This window comes from Balaenoptera physalus (assembly GCF_965194825.1).
Source record: "Balaenoptera physalus genome assembly, chromosome: 8".
NCBI classification, from domain to species: Eukaryota; Metazoa; Chordata; class Mammalia; order Artiodactyla; family Balaenopteridae; genus Balaenoptera; species Balaenoptera physalus.
The window spans coordinates 96,561,526-96,586,408 of NC_138887.1; the positions used below are offsets into that span (position 1 = coordinate 96,561,526).

At 34.9% G+C, this 24,883-nt stretch overlaps 1 protein-coding gene across 1 annotated transcript in view; it reads right to left on the reverse strand.

Annotated features, from left to right (window-relative positions):
* IQUB (IQ motif and ubiquitin domain containing) overlaps positions 1-24,883 on the reverse strand; it is a 73,637-nt gene that overhangs the window by 9,828 nt on the left and 38,926 nt on the right. The window contains exons 9-12 of the mRNA XM_082472549.1: positions 21,007-21,197; positions 18,460-18,636; positions 3,391-3,639; positions 2,504-2,689 (exon numbers count right to left, since the gene is read on the reverse strand). Coding sequence (XP_082328675.1) covers positions 2,504-2,689; positions 3,391-3,639; positions 18,460-18,636; positions 21,007-21,197 — 803 coding nt within the window. The remainder of the gene's footprint in view (positions 1-2,503; positions 2,690-3,390; positions 3,640-18,459; positions 18,637-21,006; positions 21,198-24,883) is intronic.

A 24,883-nucleotide genomic window follows, 5' to 3' on the forward strand; every position in this document is an offset into this window, starting at 1 on the left:
TATATTATCACTTACATGTACAATCTAAAAAATAAAACAAATGTATATAACAAAACAGAAACAGAGTCACAGATACAGAGAAAAAACTAGTGGCTGCCAATGGGGAAAAGGAAGGCGGTGGGGCAAGATAGGAGTATGGATTAAGAGGCACAAACTACTATGTATAAATAAATAAGCAACAAGAATATATTGTACAGCATAGGCAAATATGGCCATTGTTTTATAATAACTTTAAGTAGAGTATAATCTATACAAATATTAAATCACTGTGCTGTACACCTGAAATAACATAATATTATAAATCAGCTATACTTCAATTTTTTAAAAAAAGTTTCCTCTCTACAGACAAATTCACCAGGTCAAAATACTCATTTAACCTTATTCCAACACTTCTTAGCCCATATTTCATTCAAGAAATACTAACACATTTCTGTTATACAACATTAAACAAAACATGTAGAGAATTTTATAGGTTTTCAAAGTGCATAAATAAAGGCAAAAAGTAATCATTAAAGATGAGAATAGCACAATACGGTACATACAATAAAAGGAACAATAAGTAACTCTTAAAGAATAATATAATATGGAAAAATATCCAATATCCATTATCCCCATTTTATAGATGAGAAAATTGGGGCATTGAGACATTAACAAACTTGCCCAACTTCTCCCAGCTCATAAGTGATAGAGCCAGAATCCAAAGCTCTAATCTACTCTAATCCTTTATACCAATTTCATGTTTTTCGCTAACCTTTATAAAATTTTGCGAAGCAAAGAAGGCAGGTCTTAAGGTCTTGCAGATCGTTAGTGACAGAAATGGGGAAATACTGGGTCAGGTGTCTTGACTTTAAATCCACTATTGTCCTACTCTGGCCACTGCACACACCAGGAGAAACTGATCTGCCTCATATACAGTTCAAAGAACAGAAGTCTTTTTCCATGTTTTTCCTACAATTTGTATCACGATTGCAGGAGTGAAGATTATTTTAATTTTTGAGTATTTTTTTTACTCAATGAGATAGCAAATACCTCTGTGCATTTAGGAAATTCTGGAAATTACCACAAGACATAAACTATTCTTTAACTAGGCTGAATATTAATACTTAAAAGATTACACCAGCCCAAAACCATAAAAAGGCAATTTTTTCAGTTTGTCTGAAATGACAATTATATTTGAAGTCATTTCTTTATTTACACTAGGGTTGCTTGGTGTAAATGGAGCTCTATTTACAGAAATTCAATAAGATCCTGAAATTAGAAATGCATGTGAATAGAACATTTAATTTGATACTGCAGGAATTTGATTAAATACACAAAGGGAGTTGTGTGCATTAATTGAAGAAGCAGTGGAATATCAGCTTTGGGAATGAACTTCAATCCCACTATGGGTCCTATATGAAACACTATTGCTAGTATTGGCTAGGCTTTCAGTGATTAAATATTTATGAGGCAGCTTAGTTTACTAAATACAATATTTAACATAGCTTCAGTTTCTTGTTACCCTTTCTTTCAGTCCCTAGAGTAAAATTTTTCTTAGCCTGACTTCTAATGGAAAATTATTCAGAAAAAGTTAAAAATTTAACTAGTTTCTCCTCTTTACTCCTTCGCCCTCCCTAATAAAAACACAGGCAGGAAATAGCACGTTTCAAAATGACTATTATATTTGAAGTCATTTCTTTATTTTCCCTTAGCTGACATCTTGCATGGAATTAAAGTACAGCAATTTAATCAGTAGAAGGCAGAGAATCAATATCAGCTGTTGGGATCATAGGCTTGCTTAGTATAAATGGAGCGTTCCAGGAACTCATCAGGGACCCCTCAATTCTGTTCATCAAAATGTTTTACAGATTGCATCTTATAAATTACTGGAATTAAATGGTATTTAATTTTTACAGTGCTTTCCCCACTCCTAGTTAGGTGGAAGCAAATGAAAAATGAAGCCTCAGAACTATACCCCATCAGTATGATTGCCATTTTGGGCACAAAATTATGAACAGAATTTATTTGAGAATCTACTGTGCTTTTAGGCAGACTTGTGATGATTAATCAAAGGACAGACTCTAGGTTTCAAAATACGTATCTGGTGATAATATTCATTTATTCATTCAACAAATACTTATTAATTCCCTAGTCTGTGACACTGTTGTAGGTATTAGAGATATAGGCACAAATAAACTAAACAATATCCCTGTTCTTACGGAATTTACTGTGGAACTAATGTGCTTGAACTTGCTATTATTAGGAGGGTCTCGTTTCATGTTAGGTACTTGAAAGACTTTCAGATGTCTTATCTTTACCTTTTATGTGTCTTAGCTTCCTTTCAATTTTAATCTCTGCCATACATACCATCCCTGTATTTTGTTACTGTTATCCATGGGTTCTCTGTTTCTTAATCCAATGGAAGTATTTAACTTATGCATGGAATGTAGTAAAAGGCAGTCAAGTTACCTCTAATAATTCCAATGACCAAATTAAGGTCCCAAATAAAGTTTGACCTCCTTACCTCTTCAACACTCTTTAGCTTGAGATGAGTAGTGCCTTCATCTTTGGTAAGAAGAATGCAGTTCCAGGGCGACCACTCCAAGGACTTATCCCACCTGACCATGACCAGATCATTGAGATCGTTCCAGGCGCTGAGCACTGACTGGGATGCCCAGATGTTCTCAGTCAGGTACTGAATATCTTGTAGCTGCATGTCAAAACATTTGTGAAAAACAATGTTTTCTTCTAAACATAAAATTTAGAATTATTCTATTACTTGAGAAAATACATTATACTGAGTATATTTTTTAAAGGAAAACATTATTCATGAGGTTTTCTGTGCACATAGCTTCTTATTTCTCATCAAATCTCTGCTCATTCTGCCCAAACCATATGTTACCAGTCTCACAGTCATGACTGCATCTTTAACCCAGAGTAAGCTGTGTATATTTCTTCCAGTATGCTAATTTTACCTTACATTTATATGGTATTAAGTACTTTTCAAAATTCATTAGTAACTATCATCTTATCCTCAGGGTTACTGCAGATCATTCTATTCCCATTTTACAAATGAGGAAATTAAGATTTAATAAAGAATAAGTAATTCTCTTAGTGTTATTAAAAACTTCATTGTTTTAATGAAAAAAGAGGGAAAAGGGAAGAAATGAAATAACTGTTTTAAAACTTTTAAAAAAAAATTTAAACCATATTAGCTAAAGCTCTTGAAATGACTTTTTGTCACAAGGTTTGCATATTAAACTTAGAATTGCCAGAGAGGCAAGCTTCACAAAGAATAAACATAGGAAGAAGAACCATTATTTTAATAGGTTTGGATGGGAAAGCAGAAATCTCTTCTGTAAAATCAATGGACAAATTTCATCCGTGATTGGCAACATTTACTGATCATACCTGCATCAGGAAAGCAATTTTAGAATCATCTTCATAATCAGCTTCTGAATAGTAAAGTCGCTGAAGTAAAGATTTGTACTTCAAACATGATTCTCGTTTTTGAGTCTCATTGTCAAGGTTAATGCAGTGACGACAGCGGTAAATGTGGTGTGAGGTGGATGATACAGCAAACTCTGTAGAAGGCAAATACAGCTGGCAACTGAGGCAAAAGTAAATCTTCTTATAAAACTTCAGTGGGTCTTGAGGGACCTAAATGAAAGAAAGAAAGGAAGGAAGGAAGGGAGGAAGGAAGGAAGGAAGGGAGGAAGAAAGAAAGAAAGAAAGAAGGAAAGAAACTGTAACAGCCAGGCCAAATGCTAAGGGCTAATTTACCTTAGAATGAGATAAAAAGTTGGTTAATTTTAAAGTCATATTTTTTCCTTAACTTCCTACTCTATGCAAAATTTAAATTTCAAGTAGTATTCATTTACCCTGCCAAAATATTAAAAATCTCTATTATTCATAAACTTTTAGATATACATGGTAAAATCACCTAGAAAATTAACTGACTGAAAAAAAATGAATAGGTAGAGGCTTTGAGTTGCGATAGTAAGAAAACTTTCCAAAAAGAAAAGAAAAGAAAGTGCTTTGGCACTTATTTTTAAGAATGTAGATTTTTGGTGCTATGCTGTGTTAATTATTTTTACAGGCAATAGCTAGATTCACATAGCAATAAAAGCTCACTAAACCAAGTGTTGTTCTCTTTTCATTTATCTTAACACTAAATTTAGATTGGCTCAATTGTCAATACTCAAAATTTGAAACTCTGCATTATATGGTAGTTCTATTTTTAATTTTTTGAGGAACCTCCATAATGTTACATTTCCACTAACAGTGCACAAGGATTCCCTTTTTTCCACATCCTTGCCAACACTTGTTACCCTTTGTCTTTTTGAGTAGACATTTTAACTTTGGTGAGATGATATTTCACTGAGCTTTTGATTTGCATTTCTTTGATTAGTGATAATGAGCACTTTTTCATGTACATGTTGGCCATTTGTATGTCTTCTTTGGGAAAATGTTTATTCAGGTCCTTTGCCCATTTTTAAATTGGATTAAAATTATTTTGTCATTGAGTTGTACATGTTGTTTTTGATACTAACTCATTGGATAAATGGTTTGCAAATATTTTCTCCCATTCCATAGGTTGCTTTCATTTTGTTGAATTCTTTCCTTTGTTGTGCAAAAACTTTTTAGGTTGATACAATCCCATTTGTCTATTTTTGCTGTTGTTGCCTTTGCTTTTGCTGTCAAGAGCAAAAAATTGTTGCCAAAGCCAATGTCAAGAAACTTTTCCTCTATGTTTTCTTCTAGTAGATTTACAGTTTCAGGTCTTACATTTAAATAATTAATCCATTTTGAGTCGATTTTTGTATGTGGTATGAAATAAGGGCCCAATTTCATTTTTTTTGCATGTGGCTGTCCAGTTTTCCCAACACCATTTATTGAAGAGACTGTCCTTTCCCCGTTGTGTATTCTTGGCTCCTTTGTTGTAAATTAATTGACCATATAAGTATGGGTTAATTTCTGGGCTCTCGATTCTGTTTCATTGATCTATGTGTCTGTTTTTATGCCAATAATATACTGTTTTGATTACTATAGCATTGTAATATAGTTTGAAATCAGGAAGCATGATGCCTCCAGCTTTGCTCTTCTTTCTCAAGATTGCTTTGGTTACTCTGGGTCTTTTGTGTTTCCATACAAATTTTAGGATGTTTTTTTTTCTATCTCTGTGAAAAATGCCATTGGAGTTTTGATAGGGATTGCACTGAAGCTGTAGATCACTTTGGGTAGTATGGACATTTTAACAATATTAACTCTTCCAAAAATTTCTTAAATACAAAACAAACAATAAAAGCATGATCCATTTTAAAAATGAACAAATTGAATGTCATCAAAACAAAAACTTCTGCTCTGTTAGAGATACGGTTAAAAGAATAAAAAGACAAGCCACAGACTGAGAAAATATTTGCATATCATGTATCTTACAAAGGACTTATATGCAAAATATATTAAAAATTTCAATAACGAGAAAATAAACAACTCAACTGAAAAAATGGGAGTGACAAAAGATATGTGGAGACACTTCACCAAAAAGATATATGGATGGCAAAAACGTGCATGAAAAGATGCTTAATATTATTACTCATCAGGAAAATGCAGATTAAAATACTACACACCTATTAGAATTCCAAAAATGAAATAAAAACTGACAATACCAAGTGCTGACAAGGATGCAAAGCAACTGGAACTCTCATACATTGCAGATGGGGTGCAACATGGTATAATCAGTTTGGAAAAATGTTTGGCAGTCTTTATAAAGGTAAATATGCATTTACCATATGACTCAACAATCCCACTTCCTAGGTATTTAACCCCAAACAACCAACTTACACAAAAACTCACAATTGAGTGTTCGTAGTGACTTTATTCACAAAAGCCCCAAACTCTAAACAATTTAATGTCCTACAATTGTAAATAGATAAACTCTGGTACACCCAGACCATAAAAATATTATTCAGTTATAACAAAAAACTAATGATACACTGAAAAAATATGGGTGAATATCAAATACAATATGCTAAATGAAGGAAGCCAGTCTCGAAAGACTACAGGCATACCTTGGAGATACTGCAGGTTCAGTTTCAGACCACTGAAGTAAAACGAATAATAGCAATAAAGCAAGTCACACGAATTTTTTTGTTTCCCAGTGCATATAAAGTTATGTTTACACTATACTGTAGTCTGTTAAATGTGCAATAGCATTAAGTCTAAAAAAACAATGTACATAATTAAAAATACTTTATTACTTAAAGATGCTATCATCTGAGTCTTCTTTTTTCTGGTGAAGGGTCTTGCCCTCCTTAAGGGCTACTGACTGGTCAGGGTGATGATTGCTGAAGTTTGGGGTAGCTGTGGCAGCTTCTTAAAATAAGACAACAATCAAGTTTGCTGCACTGATTGACTCTTCCTTTCATTATGCTAACGGTTTCTCAGTAGCATGCAATACTGTTTGACAGCTTTTTACCCACAGTAGAACTTCTTTCAAAATTGGATGACTCCTCTCAAACCTCGCCACTGCTTCATCAACTAAGTTTATGTAATATTCTAAATCATTTGTTGTGATTCCAACAATCTTCACGGCATCTTCACCAAAAGTAGATTCCATTCCAATAAACCACTTTCTTTGCTCAGCCATAAGAAGCAACTCCTCATTTATTAAAGTTTTATCATGAGTTGGAGCAATTCAATTACATCTTCAGGCTCCACTTCTAATTCTAGTTCTCTTGCTATTCTCAACACATCTGCAGTTACTTCCTCCACTAAGGTCTTGAATCCATCACAGTTATCCATGAGGGATGGAATAAACTTCTTCCAAACTCCTGTTAATGTTGATATTTTGATCTCTTCCCATTGGTCACAAATGCTCTTAATGGCATCTAGAATTATGAATCCTTTCCAGAAGGTTTTCAATTTACTTTGCCCACATCCATCAGAGGAGTCATTATCTATGGCAGCTATAGCCTTATGAAATGTATTTATTTACTTTTAAAAATTATTGAAATATAGTTGATGTACAATATTATGTTAGTTTCAGATGTTCTACATAATGATTTAACATTTGCATACAATATGAAATGATCATCTGGATAAGTCTAGTAACCACCTGTCCCAGTACAAAGTTATTACAATATTATTGACCATATTCCTTATGCTGTATATTATCTCCCTGTGACTTATTTACTACATAACTAGAGGTTTGTATCTCCTAATCCCCTTCAACTATTTCGCCCCCCCGACCCTCTTACTTCTGGCAATCACCTGTTCGTTCTCTGTATCTATGAGTCTCTTTTCGTTTTGCTTTGTTTTTTTATTTTTTAGATTCTACATATAAGTGAGGTTGTGCAGTATTTTTCTTTCTCTGTCTGACTTATTTAACTTAGCATAATACCCTCTAGATCCATCCATGTTGTAGCAAATGGTAAGATCTCATCTTTATGACTAATACTTCATTGTGTGTGTGTTGGTGTATATATATATATACACATACCACATCTTCTTTATCCATTTGTCTATCAATAGATAATTAGCTTGCTTCCATATCTTGGCTTTTATAAACAGTGCTTCAATGAACACTGGAATACATATATCTTTTCAAATTAGTCTTTTTGTTTTCTTTGGGTAAATACACAGAAGTGAAATTGCTGGGTTACATGGCAGTCCTATTTTTAATTTTTTGAGGAATCTCCACATTGCTTTCCATAGTGGCTGTACCAATATAAATTCTACCAACAGTGCACAAGGGTTCCCTGTTCTCCGTTTCCTCACCAACCTTTGTTATTTGTTGTCTTTTTGATGATGGCTCTTCCACAGGTGTGAGGTGATAGCTCATGGTGGTTTTTATTTGCATTTCCCCGATGATTAGTGATGTTGAGCATATTTTCACACGTCTGTTGGCCATCTGTATGTCTTCCTTGGAAAAACGTCTATTCAGGTCCTATGCCCATTTTTAATCCTGTTGTTTGTTTGTTTTTGATGTTGGGTTGTATGCATTCTTTGTATATTTTGGATATTAACCTCTTATTAGACATTTCATTTGGAAATATCTTCTCGCATTCAGTATGCTGCTTTTTCATTTTATTGATAGTTTCATTCACTGTGCAAAAGATTTTTAGTTTGATGTCCTCCCATTCACTTACTTTTGGCTTTGTTTCCCTTGCCTGAGGACACGTATCCAAAAAATACTTCTAAGACCGATATCAAAGAGCATACTGCTTAGGTTTTCTTCTAAGAGTTTTAAGGTTTCAGGTTTTACATCTAAGTCTTTATTCCATTAAGTTGATTTTTGTATTTGGTGTGATAAAGTAGTCCAGTTTGATTCTTTCGCATATGGCTGTCCAGTTTTCCCAACACCATTTATTGAAGAGACTGTCTTTTCCCCCAGTGTGTTTTCTTGCCTTCTTTGTCATAGATTAATTGTCCATATAAATGTGGGTTTGTTTCTGGGCTCTGTATTCTGTTCCACTGATCTATGGATCTGTTTTTGTGCCAGTACCATACTGTTTTGATTACTGTAGCTTTGTAGTACAGTCTGAAGTCAAGGAGCATGATACCTCCAGCTTTGTTCTTCTTTCTCAAGATTGTTTTTACTATTCAAAGTCTTTTGTGTTTCCATACACATTTTAGAACTATTTTTTCTAGTTCTGTGGAAAATGCCCTTGGAATTTTGAAAGTGGTTGCATTAAATCTGTAGATTGTCTTGGATATTATGTAATTTTAACAATATTAATTCTTCCATTTGTTTATGTCATCTTCAATTTCTCTCATCAATGTCATAGTTTTCTGAGTACAAGTTTTACCTTGTTGGTTAGACTTATTCCTAGGTATTGTATTCTCTTTGATGTAATTATAAATGGGATTGTTTTCTTAATTTCTCTTTCTGAGAGTTTGTTATTAGTGTATAGACACACAACAGATTTCTGTATATTAATTTTGTATCCTGCAACTTTACTGAATTCATTGATGAATTCTAATAGCTTTTTGGTGTTATCTTTAGGATTTTCTCTACATAGTATCATGTCATCTGCAAATAGTGATAGTTTTACTTCCTTCTTTCCAATTTGAATTCCCTTCATTTCTTTTTCTTGTATGATTACTGTGGTTAGGATTGCCAATACTATGTTGAATAAAAGTGGCAAGAGTGGGCATCCTTGTCTTGTTCCTGATCTTAGAGGAAATGCTTTCAGCTTTCCACTATTGAATATGATGTTGGTTGTAGGTTTGTCATATATGGCCTTTATTATGTTGAGGTATGTTCCCTCTATACCCACTTTGTTGAGAGTTTTTATCACAAATGAATGTTGAAGTTTGTCAAAGTTTTTTCCACATCTATTGAGTTGATCTTATAATTTTCATTCTTCAATTTGTTAATGTGGTGTATCACACTGATTTGCAGCATTGAACCATTCTTGCATCCCAGAGATAAATCCCACTTGATCATGGTGCATGATCCTTCCAGTGTGTTACTGAATTTGGTTTGCTAACATTTTGTTGAGGACTTCTGCATCTATGTTCATCAGTGATGTTGGCATGTAATTTTCTGTGATGTCTTTGTCTGGTTTCAGTATCAGGGTGATGCTGGCCTCATAGAATGAGTTTGGAAGTATTCCTTCCTCTTCAGTTTTTTGGAGTAGTTTGAGAAGGACAGATGTTAACTCTTCTTTAAATGTTTGGTAGAATTTCCTGTGAAGCAGTCTAGTCCTGAACTTTTATTTGTTGGGAGTTTTTGATTACTGATTCAATTTCATTACTGGTAATTGGTCTGTTCATATTTTCTATTTCTTCCAGGTTCAGTCTTGGGAGAGTGTATGTTTCTAGGAATTTATCCATTTCTTCTAGGTTGTCCACTTTATTGGTGTGTAATTGTTCATAAGAATCTCTTATGATCCTTTAATTTCTGTGGTGTTGGTTGTAAATTCTCTTACATTTCTGATTTTATTGATTTGGCCCCTTGTTTTTTCTTGATGAGTCTGGCAAAAAGTTTATCAATTTTGTTTATCTTTTCAAAGAACCAGTTCTTAGTTTCATTGATATTAGTCTCTATTTATTTCTGCTCTGATCTGTATTATTTCTTTCCTTCTACTAACTTTAGGTTTTGTTTGTTCTTCTTTTTCTAGTTCCTTTAGGTGTAATGTTAGGTTGCTTATTTTGAGATTTTTCTTATTTCCTGAGGTAGGCTTGTATCACTATCAGCTTCCCTCTTAGAACTGCTTCTGCTGAATCCCATTGATTTTGGGTCATTGTCTTTCCATTTTTATTGTCTCCACGTATTTTTTTTTATTTCCTCTTTGATTTATTCAGTGACCCATGTTTAGCAGCATATTATTTAACCTCCAAATGTTTGTGCTTTTTGTAGGTTTTTTTTTCTTGTAGTTGATTTCTAGTCTCATAGCACTGTGGTTGGAAAAGATGCTTGATATGATTTCAATCTTCTTAAATTTATTGAGACTTGTTTTGTGGCCTAGCATGAAATCTATCCTGGAGAATGTTCCATGAGCACTTCAAGAGAATGTGCGTTCTGCTGCTTTTGGATGGAATGTTTTATATATATTCATTAAGCCATTTGGTCTAACGTGTTGTTTAAGGCCAGTGTTTCCTTATTGATTTTCTGTCTGGATGATCTGTCCATTGATGGAAGTGGTGTGTTAAAATCCTCTACTATTATTGTGTTATTGTCAATTTCTCCCTTTACGTTTATTGATATTTGTTTTATGTACTTAGGTAATCCTATGTTGGGTGCATATATATTTACAACTGTTATATTCTTATTGGACTGATTGCTTTATAACTATGTAATGTTCTTTGTCTCTTGGAACAGTCTTTGTTTTAAAGTCTATTTTTTAAAATAAATTTATTTATTTGTTTGTTTGTTTGTTTATTTTTGGCTGAGTTGGGTCTTTGTTGCTGCCCATGGCCTTTCTCTAGTTGCGGCGAGGAGGGGCTACTCTGTTGCTGCGCACAGCCTTTCTCTAATTGCAGCGAGCAGGGGCTACTCTTTGTTGCAGTGTGCAGCCTTCTCATTGCGGTGGCTTCTTTTGTTTCAGAGCACAGGCTCTAGGCGTGCGGGCTTCAGTAGTTGTGGCTCGTGGGCTCTAGAGCGCAGGCTCAGTAGTTGTGGCATACGGGCTTAGTTGCTCCCCAGAATGTGGGATCTTCCTGGACCAGTGCTCGAACCTGTGTCCCCTGCATTGGCAGGCAGATTCTTAACAACTGTGCCACCAGGGAAGCCCTTAAAGTCTATTTTTGTCTGATTTAAATATTGCTACCCCAGCTTTCTTTTTGCTTTCATTTGCCTGGAATACCCTCTTCCATCCCTTCACTCTCAGTCTGTCTGCTTCTTTAAATCTGAAGTAAGTTTCTTGTAAGCAGCATATACACGGGTCTTGAGTTTTTTTTATCCATTCAGCCATTCCATGTCTTTTAATTGAAGCATTTAGTCCATTTACATTTAAAGAAATTATTGATAGGAATGTACTTATAACCATTTTGTCCACTGTTTTCTGGTTGTTGTGTAGTCTTTTATTGTTGTTTTTGTTGTTCCTTTCTTTTTTTGCTCTCTTCCCTTATGATTTGATGACTACCTTTAGTGTTATGTTTGGATTGTTTTCTCTTTTGTGTGTGTATCTATTATAGGTATTTGTTTTGTGGTTACCATGAGGTTCATATATAACAACACATATATTTTATGTTGATGATCTCTTAAGTTCAAACACATTCTAATAACCCTGCATTTTTACTTCACTACCCACCACTGCCATGTTTAGGATTTTTGACATCATATTTTACATCTTTTTGTTCTGTATATCCCTTAACTACTTATTGTGGATATAGATGATTTTACTACTTTTGTCTTTTAACCTTCCTACTAGCTTTATAAGTGGTTGATCTCCTATCTTTACAGTATGTTTCCCTTTACCAATGAGATCTTTCCTTTTATAATTTTCATATTTCTAGTTGTGGTCTTTTCTCTTCTGCTCAAAGAAGTCCCTTTAACATTTCTTGTAAAGGTGGTTTAGTGATGCTGAATTCTTTTAGCTTTTGCTTGTCTATAAACTTCTATCTCTCTTTCAAATCTGAACAATAGCCTTGCCAAGTTGAATATTCTTGGTGGTAGGTTTTTCCCCATCATCACTTCAAATATATTGTGCCAATCCCTTCTGGCTTGCAAAGTTTCTGCTGAAAAGTCAGCTGATAGTATTATGAGAGTTTCCTGGTATACTACTAGTTGATTTTCTCCTGCTGCTTTTAAGATTCTTTGTTTGTCTTTAATTTTTTCCATTTAAATTATAATGTGTCTTAATGTGAATATCTTCGGGTTCATCTTGTTTTGAGGTTCTCTGTGCTTCCTGAACCTGGATGTCAGTTTCCTTTCCCAGGTTAGGGAAGCTTTAAGCTATTATTACTTCAAATAAGTTCTCTGCCTCTTTCTCTCTCTCATCACCTTTTGGGACCCCTATAATGTGGATGTTAGTATGCTTGATGTTGTCCCAGAGGTCTCTTAAACTATCCTCATTTTTTTAAATTCCTTTTTTTCTTTTTTTTCCGTTGAGCTTGTGTGATTTTTCACTACTCTGTCTTCCAGTTTGCTGATCATTTCCTCTGTATCACCTAATCTACTGTTGATTCTTCCTTCCTAGTGTATTTTTTACTTCAGTTATTGTATTCTTAAGCTCTGTTTGGTTCACCTTTATATTTCCTAACTCTTTGTTAAACTTCTGTGTTCATCCATTCTTCCTCTGAGTTCAATGAGCATCTCTATGATCATTACCTTGAACTGTTTATTGGGTAGATTTCTTATCTTCACTTATTTAGTTTTTTCTGAGGTTTTGTCTTGTGCCTTCGTTTGGAACATATTCCTCTGTCTCCTCATTTTGCCTAATTCTCTGTATTTATTTCTATGTATTAGGTAGTTCGGTTATGTTTCCCAATCTTGGAAACATGGACTTACATAGGAGATGTCCTGTGGAGCCAAGCAGCACATTCCCCTCTGGTCACCAGAGCTATATACTCTAAAAGTGGCCCCTGTGTGGGCTGCATGGGCTCTTCTGTGTGGCAGGGCCAACTACTGTGGTCATGCTGTTAGGCAGGGCTGGCCTCTGGCCCTGTTGGCTGCCAGGCCCTGCCTCGTGTAGTGGCTGCCAGCCCACTGGTTGGCTAGTAAGCCCCTGGTGCTAATAGACTAGAGGGAGGACTCCAAAATGGCGCTTGACAGCACCAGTGTCTTCTGTGGTAGAATGAGCTTCCAAAATGGCTGCCTCCAATGTCTATGTCCCCAGAGGGAGTCCCAGCTGCCTCCTGCATCGCCAGGAGGCTCTCCAAGATCAGCAAGTGGGTCTGACTCAGGTTCCTCTCAAATTGCTGCGTCTGCACTGGGACTCAGAGCATGTGAGATTTTGTGCATGCCCTTTAAGAGCAGAGTCCCTGTTTTCTACAGCCCTCTAGCTTTCCCATATGCAAGCTCTACTTGCCTTCAAAGCCAGATGTTCTGGGGGCTCGTCTTCCTGGTGCAGAACCCCTGGGCTGGGGAGCCCAATGGTGGGTTCAGACCCTTCACTCCTTGGAAAGAACCTCTGCACTTGTGATTATCCTCCCACTTTATGGGTCACCTACCCAGGGGTGTGGGTCTTGACTCTACCACATCTCTATCCCTCCTACCCTTCTCCTTGAGGTTCCTTCTTTACATCTTTAGTTGTGGGAAATCCTTTCTGATCATCTTTAGGTTGTTCTCATAGATAGCTGTTCTGTAAATAGTTGTAATTTTGCAGGGAGGAAGTGAGCTCAGGCCTTCCTACTCTGCCATCTTGGCCACATCTCTTCATGAAATGTATTTCTTAAATAATAAGACTTGAAAGTCAAAATTACTCCTTAATCCACAGGCTGCAGAATGAATGCTATGTTAGCAGGCATGAAAACAAAATTAATCTCATTGTACATCTCCATCTGAGCTCCTTCATGACCAGGTTCATTGTCAATAAGCAGTAATATTTTGAATGGAATCTTCTTCTTCTGAGCAGTAGGTCTCAACAGTGGGCTTAAAATATTAACTAAACCATTGTAGGAAAGAGATGTGCTGTCATACAAACTCTGTTGTTGCATTTATAGAGCACAGGCAGAGTAGCTTGGGCATAATTCTTAAGGACCCTAGAATTTTCAGAATAGTGAATGAGCACTGGCTTCAACTTAAAGTCACCAGCTGCATTAGCCCCTAACATGAGAGTCAGCCTGTTCTTTGAAGCTTTGAAGCCAGGAATTCACTTCTTCTCTATAGCTAGGAAAGTCCTAGATAGCATCTTCTTGCAAGATAAGGCCATTTCATCTATACTGAAAATCTGCTGCGTAGTGTAGCCACCTTCATTATTTTAGCTAGAACTTCTGGATACCTTGCTGCTTCTGCATCAGCACTTTCTATTTCACCTTGCACTTTTATGTTATGGAGATAGCTTCTTTCCCTAAACCTCATGAACCAACCTCTGCTGGATTGAAACTTTTCTTCTGCAGCTTTCTTACCTCTCTCAACCTTCATAAAAATAAAGAGAGTTAGGGCCTTGCTCTGGAAGAGGCTTTGGCTTATGGAAATGTTATGGCTGGTTTGATCTTCTATCTAGACCACTCAAACTCTCTCCATATCCGCAATAGGGCTGTTTCACTTTCTTAGCACTCATGTGTTCACTGAAGTAGCAATTTTAATTTCCTTCAAGAACTTTTCCTTTGCATTTACAAGTTGACTAACTATTTAGTGCAAGAGGCTTAACTTTTGGCCTATCTCAGCTTTTGACAAGCCTTCCTCACTAAGTTTAATCCTTTCTAGCTTCCAATTTAAAGGGAGAGGTGTGCAACTCTTCCTTTCACTTGAACTCTTAGAGGCTGTTGTAGGGTTATTAATTGGCCTAATTTCAATAATGTTGTGTCTCAGGGGATAGGGAAACCTGAGGAGAGGGAGAGAGTTGGAAGTACCACCAGTTGGTGGAGCAGTCAGGACAAACACACATCAATTAAGTCTGCTGTTTTATGTGAGTGAGGTCCATGGTGCCCCAAAACAATTACAATAGTAACATCAAAGATCAGTGACCAAATGCAATCCCTATCAAACTACCACTGGCATTTTTCACAGAACTATAACAAAAAATTTCACAATTTGTATGGAGACACAAAAGACCCCGAATAGCCAAAGCAATCTTGAGAACGAAAAATGGAGCTGGAGGAATCAGGCTCCCTGACTTCAGACTATATTACAAAGCTACAGTAATCAAGACAGTTTGGTACTGGCACAAAAACAGAAATATAGATCAATGGAACAGGATAAAAAGCCCAGAGATAAACCCACACACATATGGTCACCTTATCTTTGATAAAGGAGGCAAGCATATACAGTGGAGAAAAGACAGCCTCTTCAATAAGTGGTGCTGGGAAAATTGGACAGGTACATTTAAAAGTATGAAATTAGAACACTCCCTGACACCATACACAAAAATAAACTCATAAAGCAGAAGCTAACACACCATTGTAAGGCAATTATACTTCAATAAAGATGTTAAAACAAATAAAAATTAAAAAAAATAAAATAAAATAAACTCAAAATGGATTAAAGACCTAAGTGTAAAGCCAGACACTATCAAACTCTTAGAGGAAAACATAGGCAGAACACTCTATGACATAAATCATAGCAAGATCCTTTTTGACCCAGCTCCTAGAGAAATGGAAATAAAAACACAAATAAACAAATGGGACCTAATGAAACTTAAAAGCTTTTGCACAGCAAAGGAAACCATAAACAAGACCAAAAGACAACCCTCAGAATGGGAGAAAATATTTGCAAATGAAGCAACTGACAAAGGATTAATCTCCAAGATTTACAAGCAGCTCATGCAGCTCAATAACAAAAACACAAACAACCCAATCCAAAAATGGGCAGAAGACCTAAATAGACATTTCTCCAAAGAAGATATACAGATGGCCAACAGACACATGAAAGAATGTTCAACATCATTAATCATTAGAGAAATACAAATCAAAACTACAATGAGGTATCATCTCACACCGGTCAGAATGGCCATCATCAAAAAATCTACAAACAATAAATGCTGGAGAGGGTGTGGAGAAAAGGGAACACTCTTGCGCTGTTGGTGGGAATGTAAATTGATACAGCCACTATGGAGAACAGTATGGAGGTTCCTTAAAAAACTAAAAATAGAACTACCATACGACCCAGCAATCCCACTACTGGGCATATACCCTGAGAAAACCATAATTCAAAAAGAGTCATGTACCAAAATGTTCATTGCAGCTCTATTTACAATAGCCAGGACATGGAAGCAACCTAAGTGTCCATCATCGGATGAATGGATAAAGAAGATGTGGCACATATATACAACGGAATATTACTCAGCCATAAAAAGAAATGAAATGGAGGTATTTGTAATGAGGTGGATGGAGTTAGAGTCTGTCATACAGAGTGAAGTAAGTCAGAAAGAGAAAGACAAATACAGTATGCTAACACATATATATGGAATCTAAGGAAAAAAAAAAAAAAAAGGTCATGAAGAACCTAGTGGCAAGATGGGAATAAAGACACAGACCTACTAAAGAATGGACTTGAGGATATGGGGAGGGGGAGGGGTGAGATGTGACAGGGTGAGAGAGTGTCATGGACATATATACACTACCAAATGTAAAATAGATAGCTAGAGTGAAGCAGCCGCATAGCACAGGGAGATCAGCTCAGTGCTTTGTGACCGCGTGGGGGGGTGGGATGGGGAGGGTGGGAGGGAGGGAGATGCAGGAGGGAGGAGATATGGGAACGTGTGTATATGTGTAGCTGATTCACTTTGTTATAAAGCAGAAACTAACACACCATTGTGAAGCAATTATACTTCAATAAAGATGTTTAAAAAAAAAAAAAAAAAAGATCAGTGACCACAGATCACCGTAACAAATATAACAATAATGAAAAAGCCTGAAACATTCTGAGAATTACCAAAATGTGACACAAAGTGAGCAAATACTGTTGGAAAAATTGTGCCAACAGACTTGCTCAATGCAGGGTTGTCACACCTTCAATTTGTAAAAAAAAAGAAAAAAGAAAAAAAACACACACACAGTATCTGCAAAGCTCAGTAAAGTTAAGTGCAATAAGACATGGTCTACTTGTACATAGCATATCATTCCATTTATGTGACACTCTAGGTTAGGTATAACTATAGAAATAAAATTCTGATCAGTGTTTGCCAAGGGTTAGGTAGCCAGGGGAAGGGCTGATTACAAAGTAGCAGCATGAGGGAATTTGGGGGAGGTGATAAGACTATTTTTTATCTTGATTGTGCTGTTGGCTGTTGATTACATGACTCTGAATTTGTCAAAACTCACCAAAAAGATTGAATTTTACCAAAGGTAAATTTAAAAAGTGAATAAAATGATACAATGTTATATGAATGTATAGAATATTAAATTCTATTATACTACTGCAAGCATATAAAAACTGAGTAAGTCTATAGAAGACTAAAAGGTAGCTTGGAAAAATGAAACACCGATGTGAATAAGAAATAATTCAATGGTCAACTCTTCTCTTGAACTTTTGTTATATTTTGAAATTATCTTGCAATACAGTTAAGTTTCAAAACTTCATTAAAAAGAAAGAATATAAGAAACAAACAATTTTAATTTTTCTAAAAATTTTGACTAAATATTGAGATTTTGTTTATGTTAAAAAAGCAAAATACATGTTTAGTCAGCTTCTTAAATAGATTATTAGCCTAAACATAATTACTGAAACAAAATGCTGTTTCAAATTCTTTAGTAAATCCCCCCAAAACTTTACTAAAGGTGTTTTAAATAGTTTTGCAAAGTGAGAAGGCAATAAGGCACTTATCTTGGCTTTAGAGAGAAAAATCCCCAAAGAAGGCTAAACATGTTAGAATTGGAAAAGGTAGTTTAATTCAAATACGTGTTACATTTGAAGTTCTCGCAGGATATATATGTGGATCTGTTCAGTAATAATTATAACTCCGTGATAAGTATTATAAAGGAACACAAACAGGTGCATGTAGAATCTCAGATACGAAGAGATTAACTCTCTCTGAGGCCTAATGAAGGAGGGTACATGTGAATTGAGTCTTAGAAGATGAAGAGGAGTTGGCTGGGTAAAGTAGGGGACAGCATTCCAAGTAGAAGCAACAGTACATGGAAAAGCATGATGGCGTGAGAGATCATGATGTGTTCCACACACTGTAATATTCAACTGGATATTTAATCCAGAGAGTAGGAGAGAATTCAAGCTTGGAAATACAAACAGAAAAAGTTAAATGATTCATTTATCAACATAAAAAATATCATTCAAAGGAGATTTCACCAATAAGATGGTCTTCCACATGGACCCCTAGTAAAGTATTAAAGCAAAATCTGCATATACTTCGACTTACTATAGCACATCTTAGAATTTTGATAAAGGAATACAGGGAAGAAAAGGTAGAGTACCTTAAGGTGTCTTGCAACTTCTGGATTAAACAGAGGTGTTTTGATGTAATGAAAAAAGAGTGTTGCAATCCTTTTTCTGAGTCCTTCAAGGTTCTCATGTTTGACTCCTCTCATCGTAAGGTCAACCTCCCTGTCAATCAATTCTAGAATTTCCTGAGTCAGTTTACATTCATGTTCCTGTGTAAAACACAACCATATTCAGTATAGAATTTTAAAAATCACCAATTAGTTTTTAAAATTATCACCCAAACAAACTGAAAACTAGATTCCAAAAGTAACGAAACATTGCTGACATAAGTATAAATTGGTGCCACTAATTTAGAAAAAATTTTGACATTATCTAGTAGAACTTAAGATATGCATAATCTACAACCCAGCAATTCTACTTTAAGTGCTTTAAAAAATGTGTACAGAGTCATCGTTCACACCAGCTCAAAATTAGAAACAACTAAATATCCATAAATAAATTGATTACATAAATAATGATGGCTTATTCATACAGTAGAGTATTATCTGATATATGGACATGAATTAACTAGAGCTATACACAGTAACAAGTTTAAACCTTACAAATTAATGTTGAGCAAATGAAGCAAGGCACAAAATAATACATACAGTCTCATTCCATTTAAATAAAATCCAAAAATAAACAACACTAGACTGTATTATTTAGAGATGTAAACAGAGGTGGTAACTATGAAGAAAAATCAAGGAAATGACTACCATGAAAGTCTGTATGGTAATTACTTTTAGAGGACGAGAGGGTGAATTGCAAATATGAAGAAAAGGGGGCACGTTGGCAATGTCCTGTTTTGGGGCCAGAGGGTAGTAACAAGATTGGTGGTTTTATATTTGCTAAACTACACACGTATATTTTATACATTTTTTTCTGCATGTTTATATAATTCACAATAATCTTTAACAAAGTAATAGAAATGATGGTGATTGAATAAGAAAGCCCAAGTAAGAGTGAAGTGATTAAAGTAGAAGGATTTAGAAGTAATAAAATAGAAGTAAGCTGCTCCGACTGCCCAAGAGGGACTACAAAAACCATAGTTTGAATGAAGGAGTCAGAGGGTAACGTCAGTAACTGTAAAATAATGCTCTTCTCTTCTTTTTAATATGTACTTGGTATGGCTAATACAAGAGTCTGCATCAGTGGTCTTTGACCCTGAGGGCACATTAGAATGACCTGGGGAAGATTTTAAAAGATTTTAACAGTGCCCTCACACTTGAGAATCTGATTTAACTGCTCTGAAATGGGGCCTAGATATCACTCCTATTCATTTGTTCTCATACTCTCTCTCCCTTTCTCTGTGTATCTCTTTCTCTCTTTCAAGCTCTCTAGATGATTCTAACATACACCCAGGTTCAAAATTCACTGGTCTATATTAGCAACTGTCATCAAAATAATACTTATTATTTATTGAGGGCTCCCTATTTGTAAGCATTGAGACACATAAATTATATATTTTATTTATATTCTATATACATACGTATGCATAAATATATACACACATATATATGTGTATCTTCAAGGCAACTAATTTTACAGATGATGAAACTGATTTTCAGAAATATTAAATAACTAATCTAAGGTTGTGCAGCCACAGTAAACACAGCCAGAAATCGAGTCATGCTTAAAAGTCTTAATCCTCCATCAAATATTGTTAAATAAATGTATATGTGGATATATTAGGTTAAACATATTAAGACATGCACAACTTATCTTTTATGAGTCCATCCTTTGGCTTTTTTAATTAACCAGCTAATGGTCCTAATTATGTCAGGTAAGAATATTTCTACTGTACTCCCTACCTGTACTCTCTTTTTTGCCAATTTGGTCTTTCTATTGCCCTCTACAGATACCATGCTTATTTCCCACCTCTGGACCTATGGCTTCTCCCTCTCTTCCTATCTCTAGCTTCAAAGGCATAGTCACTTGACAAACATCTCTGAAAAGGCTGTCCAGAAAAAAGGCAGTCAATGCCTAATTGAGTCCATGCCTCTGCTTTCAAGATGGGCAGAAATGTGAGAGACCTATGGGGACTTACCTTCCAACAAGAACCATTTACTCAACTACTTAAAGTGCCTTAAATCAATAACTGATAAGGAAAAGGAGATAAAAATACTTACACTAATGCTGCTTTAAAATTGCTAAAAAATAAAATTTTCATTAAAAAGTGTCAAAATACATAGACAATAATTGCTGTTTTATTGAACTGAGTTGAGTACTAATCTCATGCTATATATATCTGCATTCATTGCAAAGTTAAGGATACATTTACATTTAGACTATTCATTGTGTTATATTTACTTTTGTATGTGTCATAATATATAGTTTGAGAACTTGCAGATAAATGTTAATGCATAAACCATATCCTCCAATTATATCCAAAAATATAGTTGTTGACAAAATAAAATTCATATATATAGACATTTATTATCTTTATAATTACTTAATACAAACCATCTTGTTTATTTTAGTATTCAATTTTTTTATTGATAGTGGTAGTGATACCCAAAAACTAAGAGAAAGTAACGTACCTTCACAGTATGTTTAAGTGTTAAGAGCACATCTAGTCTCTCATCTTGAGAGATATTTTTCAGCATAATGCAGTTATAGATGTTTTGCAGCTCTCTGGCTCTGATGGTGAATTGTGTATCCATCTCAATTATTTTGCCATCAAATGTTCTCCATATCTTTGGAGCTGAACACTTAAAAATAATATGTTTATAATTATCAGTTAATTAAAGGTTCAAAAATAATTTTGTTCCTTCTACTATAAGTTAACCTTATTATTATGTGCTTTATGGAATAAAACTATCACTAAAACTTAAGAAAATTATTTGAAGAATTTGTAGACCATGGGAAAGTAAAACAATTTAGGAAAAAAAATATGAGAGAGCTTTAGTCTGCAGAAGTACAAACACTTCCTCAGGATTCAGAATTTGCTACTAATTTGTACTAACTAGTATGATGGTTAGCTTGATGGATTTATGAAATAACCCCTGGGGAAAAAAGCATGCTATTTAGAATGCTAAAAAAAATTATCTACTTGGTTCAATTATATTGAGTTGTATGAATGTGTCTTGATCATGCCTTGCCAATTGAGAACAACCCTTGTGCAACAATGATTACAATCCTCAAGGTGTTAGACCTACAGATATAGCAATATGGGACTCAGTTACAGTTCTGTTTCCTATAAAAATAAATCTATAACAAGTTCACAGTTCTTCACAAAGCAGATGTCCACAGGGAAACAGCTGTATTTAGCTATTTTAGCAGTGCTGTGGCCCCTGCCTCCCTGACAATGGCTAAGATTCTCACTTCCTATTTCCAAATCTGGCTTGATGCCTCCCAACATAGCCTGTCTCCTGAACTGAGGGTCAAAGATGGAGCTAACTTGCCCTGAAGCTCATGTGAGGAGTCCCAGGCTAAGAATTCAGAGACAGGAAATGGAGTGAGTCCTCCACTGACTCAGGACCACAACAAAATATTTAAAGACTATGTTTGCCAGTGCTTTTGTTGCCTCCTACCCAAACTATTGAGACTTTAAGAGAAGATTCATTGACCTAGAAAGAGCACAGTGAAAATTCACTGACTCTTCTACTTTTAAGGTATAAAGCTGCTCAGTTTCTTTCCCTGATTATAATCTATCAAAAAGGAGGCTATGTTGATCACGATTTCTAATGTCCAGATGCTGTATTTTTTGTAGCCTGATTGGTAATTGCTTTGGAGACCTGTAGTCCAATTTATGCCATACTTGCAAGCATTTAAATCTTAGATTTGATATAATTTAAAGTTTAAATAGAAGCCCATGTATCGGAATAAATCATCAGGAATGTAGAATAGCCAAATAGAGAAACCATTTAAGGCTGTATTTAGTATGACAATAGTATGAATTTTTAGTTACAGCCTCAATTTACCTTTAATTTTTTTTTACATTTCGTATTAGCTAAATTACATTGAAAACTACAAAGCTACCATTTAACAACTATATTTGATATGTTTTCAAAGTAATGGCATCATTTTCTGATCAAAGGTAAAATGAATGTTGTGCAGAGCTAGGAATCTTCATCAGAAACTTTAGATCCTCAGTTCTAGTTTTAATCTAGCAAATGAGAAGCTGCAGCCCTATAATTAGTTTCCATTTTTAAGGCATAAATCTAATATTAAATAATATAGAGTTAATTAGCAGATTGATAAAATTAATAAAATTTATTAAGGATTATAAAAGGGAAATAGCTCAATAAGAAAATATTTTATGATTTAATTATTATCACTTAGAAATTTTAAAAATATATTGTTTTAAATGGATACAGCCTTGTTTGGGGTAGGCCTCAGAGTGTTACTGAAATCTAATGTTTGCTGCAAAGCTCTTTTTAAAACCTTTAAGGAATAAGCAATCTTAGGCTAAGTTTCATATAGCAATATTCTAAAGTCTAAAGCCTTAATCTTTGCACACAGTTTTCCTCAGGGTGGCTCTATTAAATGTAATTTCCCTTCTTCCAGTAATGTGAACAATACCTTTAGCTCTTCAGGCTGATAAGTTATTTCATTTGTAATAATCCAAGTACAATAACCTTTTAATGAAATGCTTAGTTCATCTACTTTATTGTGGTTTTTTTCAGCTGTTGTATTGATTTAACTCTACCTTCCCTCCAAGATTTTAGCCCCATCTAAGATACTGTGATATAGTAATACCTTGGATTTTTTCCAAATATATTTAACATCCAAATCATTTCTACCCTTCAATTTTTAACTTAAATCCTAACTTTTCTATAAAGATTCCTAACTACTATGGTTTGAAACCACTGAAATCACTATTATCTGTCCTATTGTACTTGTAAAAACACACACACACACACACAGTATGCAGTGAGGCAATGCAATTTGGATCCAAATTGTTCTATAATTTTAACTCTATTTCTCCTTACAGATGATAAGAAATAAATTTCTTATGTAGTTTTATATATTTCACAGGGCCTACAGTATTCATTCATTCATTCAATAAACATTTATTGTGTTTACTATAAATTGGTCAGTGTACTAGGTAGCAAGTAGATAAATTCTAATTTCATGAACTCTTAAATCTAAGAGCATAGAAAGATTAATAAATAATTAAAATAAAAGTTGATTATGCTTGATGATACAGGTAAACAGGTAACTACAGTTTGATATGAAGCACTTAACTGGTGAAAAGAAAATAATATCTAAGATAAAACCTGAAGAATAACTAGGAGTTAGCCAGATTAAAGGGAACTGAGTGATACAAACACTCCTAGATTTGAAGTTTGAGTTCCCTAGTGTAAGCACTGAAATGACATTAAAAAAATCTGCTTGGCAAAGTTGTTTTTATATTTGGATTTATTTCTGCCAACACTGATAACCTGGTCTTCAAGTCTAAGCTTCTTTGATTGCAGGCCTTAAGGTATCTTTTTTATTCTGATGCAGGAAAATGTCAACTTTGCTTATTTCTCTTTCTATGCCTTATTTTCTTTGAATGCTGTGGCTGTAATAAGAGATGTACAACAATCATGTTCTTAAATTGCTTCAGAAAACAGGAGCATAATAAATTCCACTTAGCTGCCAACAAATGAAACAGTATAGACTCTGGAGGAGAGGAACAGAAAAACAGCAGGAAGGCACATTTTGAGGAAGGGAAGGTGGAGAGGTAACAAAAACCTTGAGAGCAGCAAGCTTCCACAAAAGAGAAGAAATGGCTGTACTGTGAGAGGCGGTCTTTTCTTTCTCCTAAATTAATTCTCTAGACCCTCAGGGCACAAATTAAGAATAACATTAACCCCCCAGAGCTACTGGGTAGTGATCAACTTTTCTTTTACACAGCAAAGTGGTTTTGTCCGTCCATAGAGGACACCCCTGTGGACTGTGGCGCTCAGAGAGAGGCAAGAGCTGGTTGCATTTTTCTATCTCATTACCTGTTGGCCACCTGAGTAAGGAGAAAAAAAATTAAATGACACAGCTAAAGTAGATTGCAGTTTTTTAGCTTGTGATTGTGAGAAGTGGTGTGTAAATCAAAGAGAATCAAAGAAATAAATGGCCTTGACTCTAGGGAAAACCTCTTGCAGAAATTCAAATTGTCTCTTTACACAGTTTGGGTAAGCAGTACCCAAGATATATTAGAAATTGGCTGGTGATTTTTCATTCAAATTTCTTGACCTGAATTTCTTCACCTCTGTCAATTTATGAGTTTTTAACATTTGACAACCTGTGGATGTCAATGTTTGATGTGATAAAATTACAAATTATTTAACTAATGCTTCAAAAATCTCTAGATTAAACTTTTTATGGAGAATGAAGGCTTAGTATAGAATCCCTAATAACTGATTAGTTCAGTGCTTTTATTGGACTAATTTAAAATAGTAATCATTCATTACTCAGAGAAATTCTGTGTCCAAG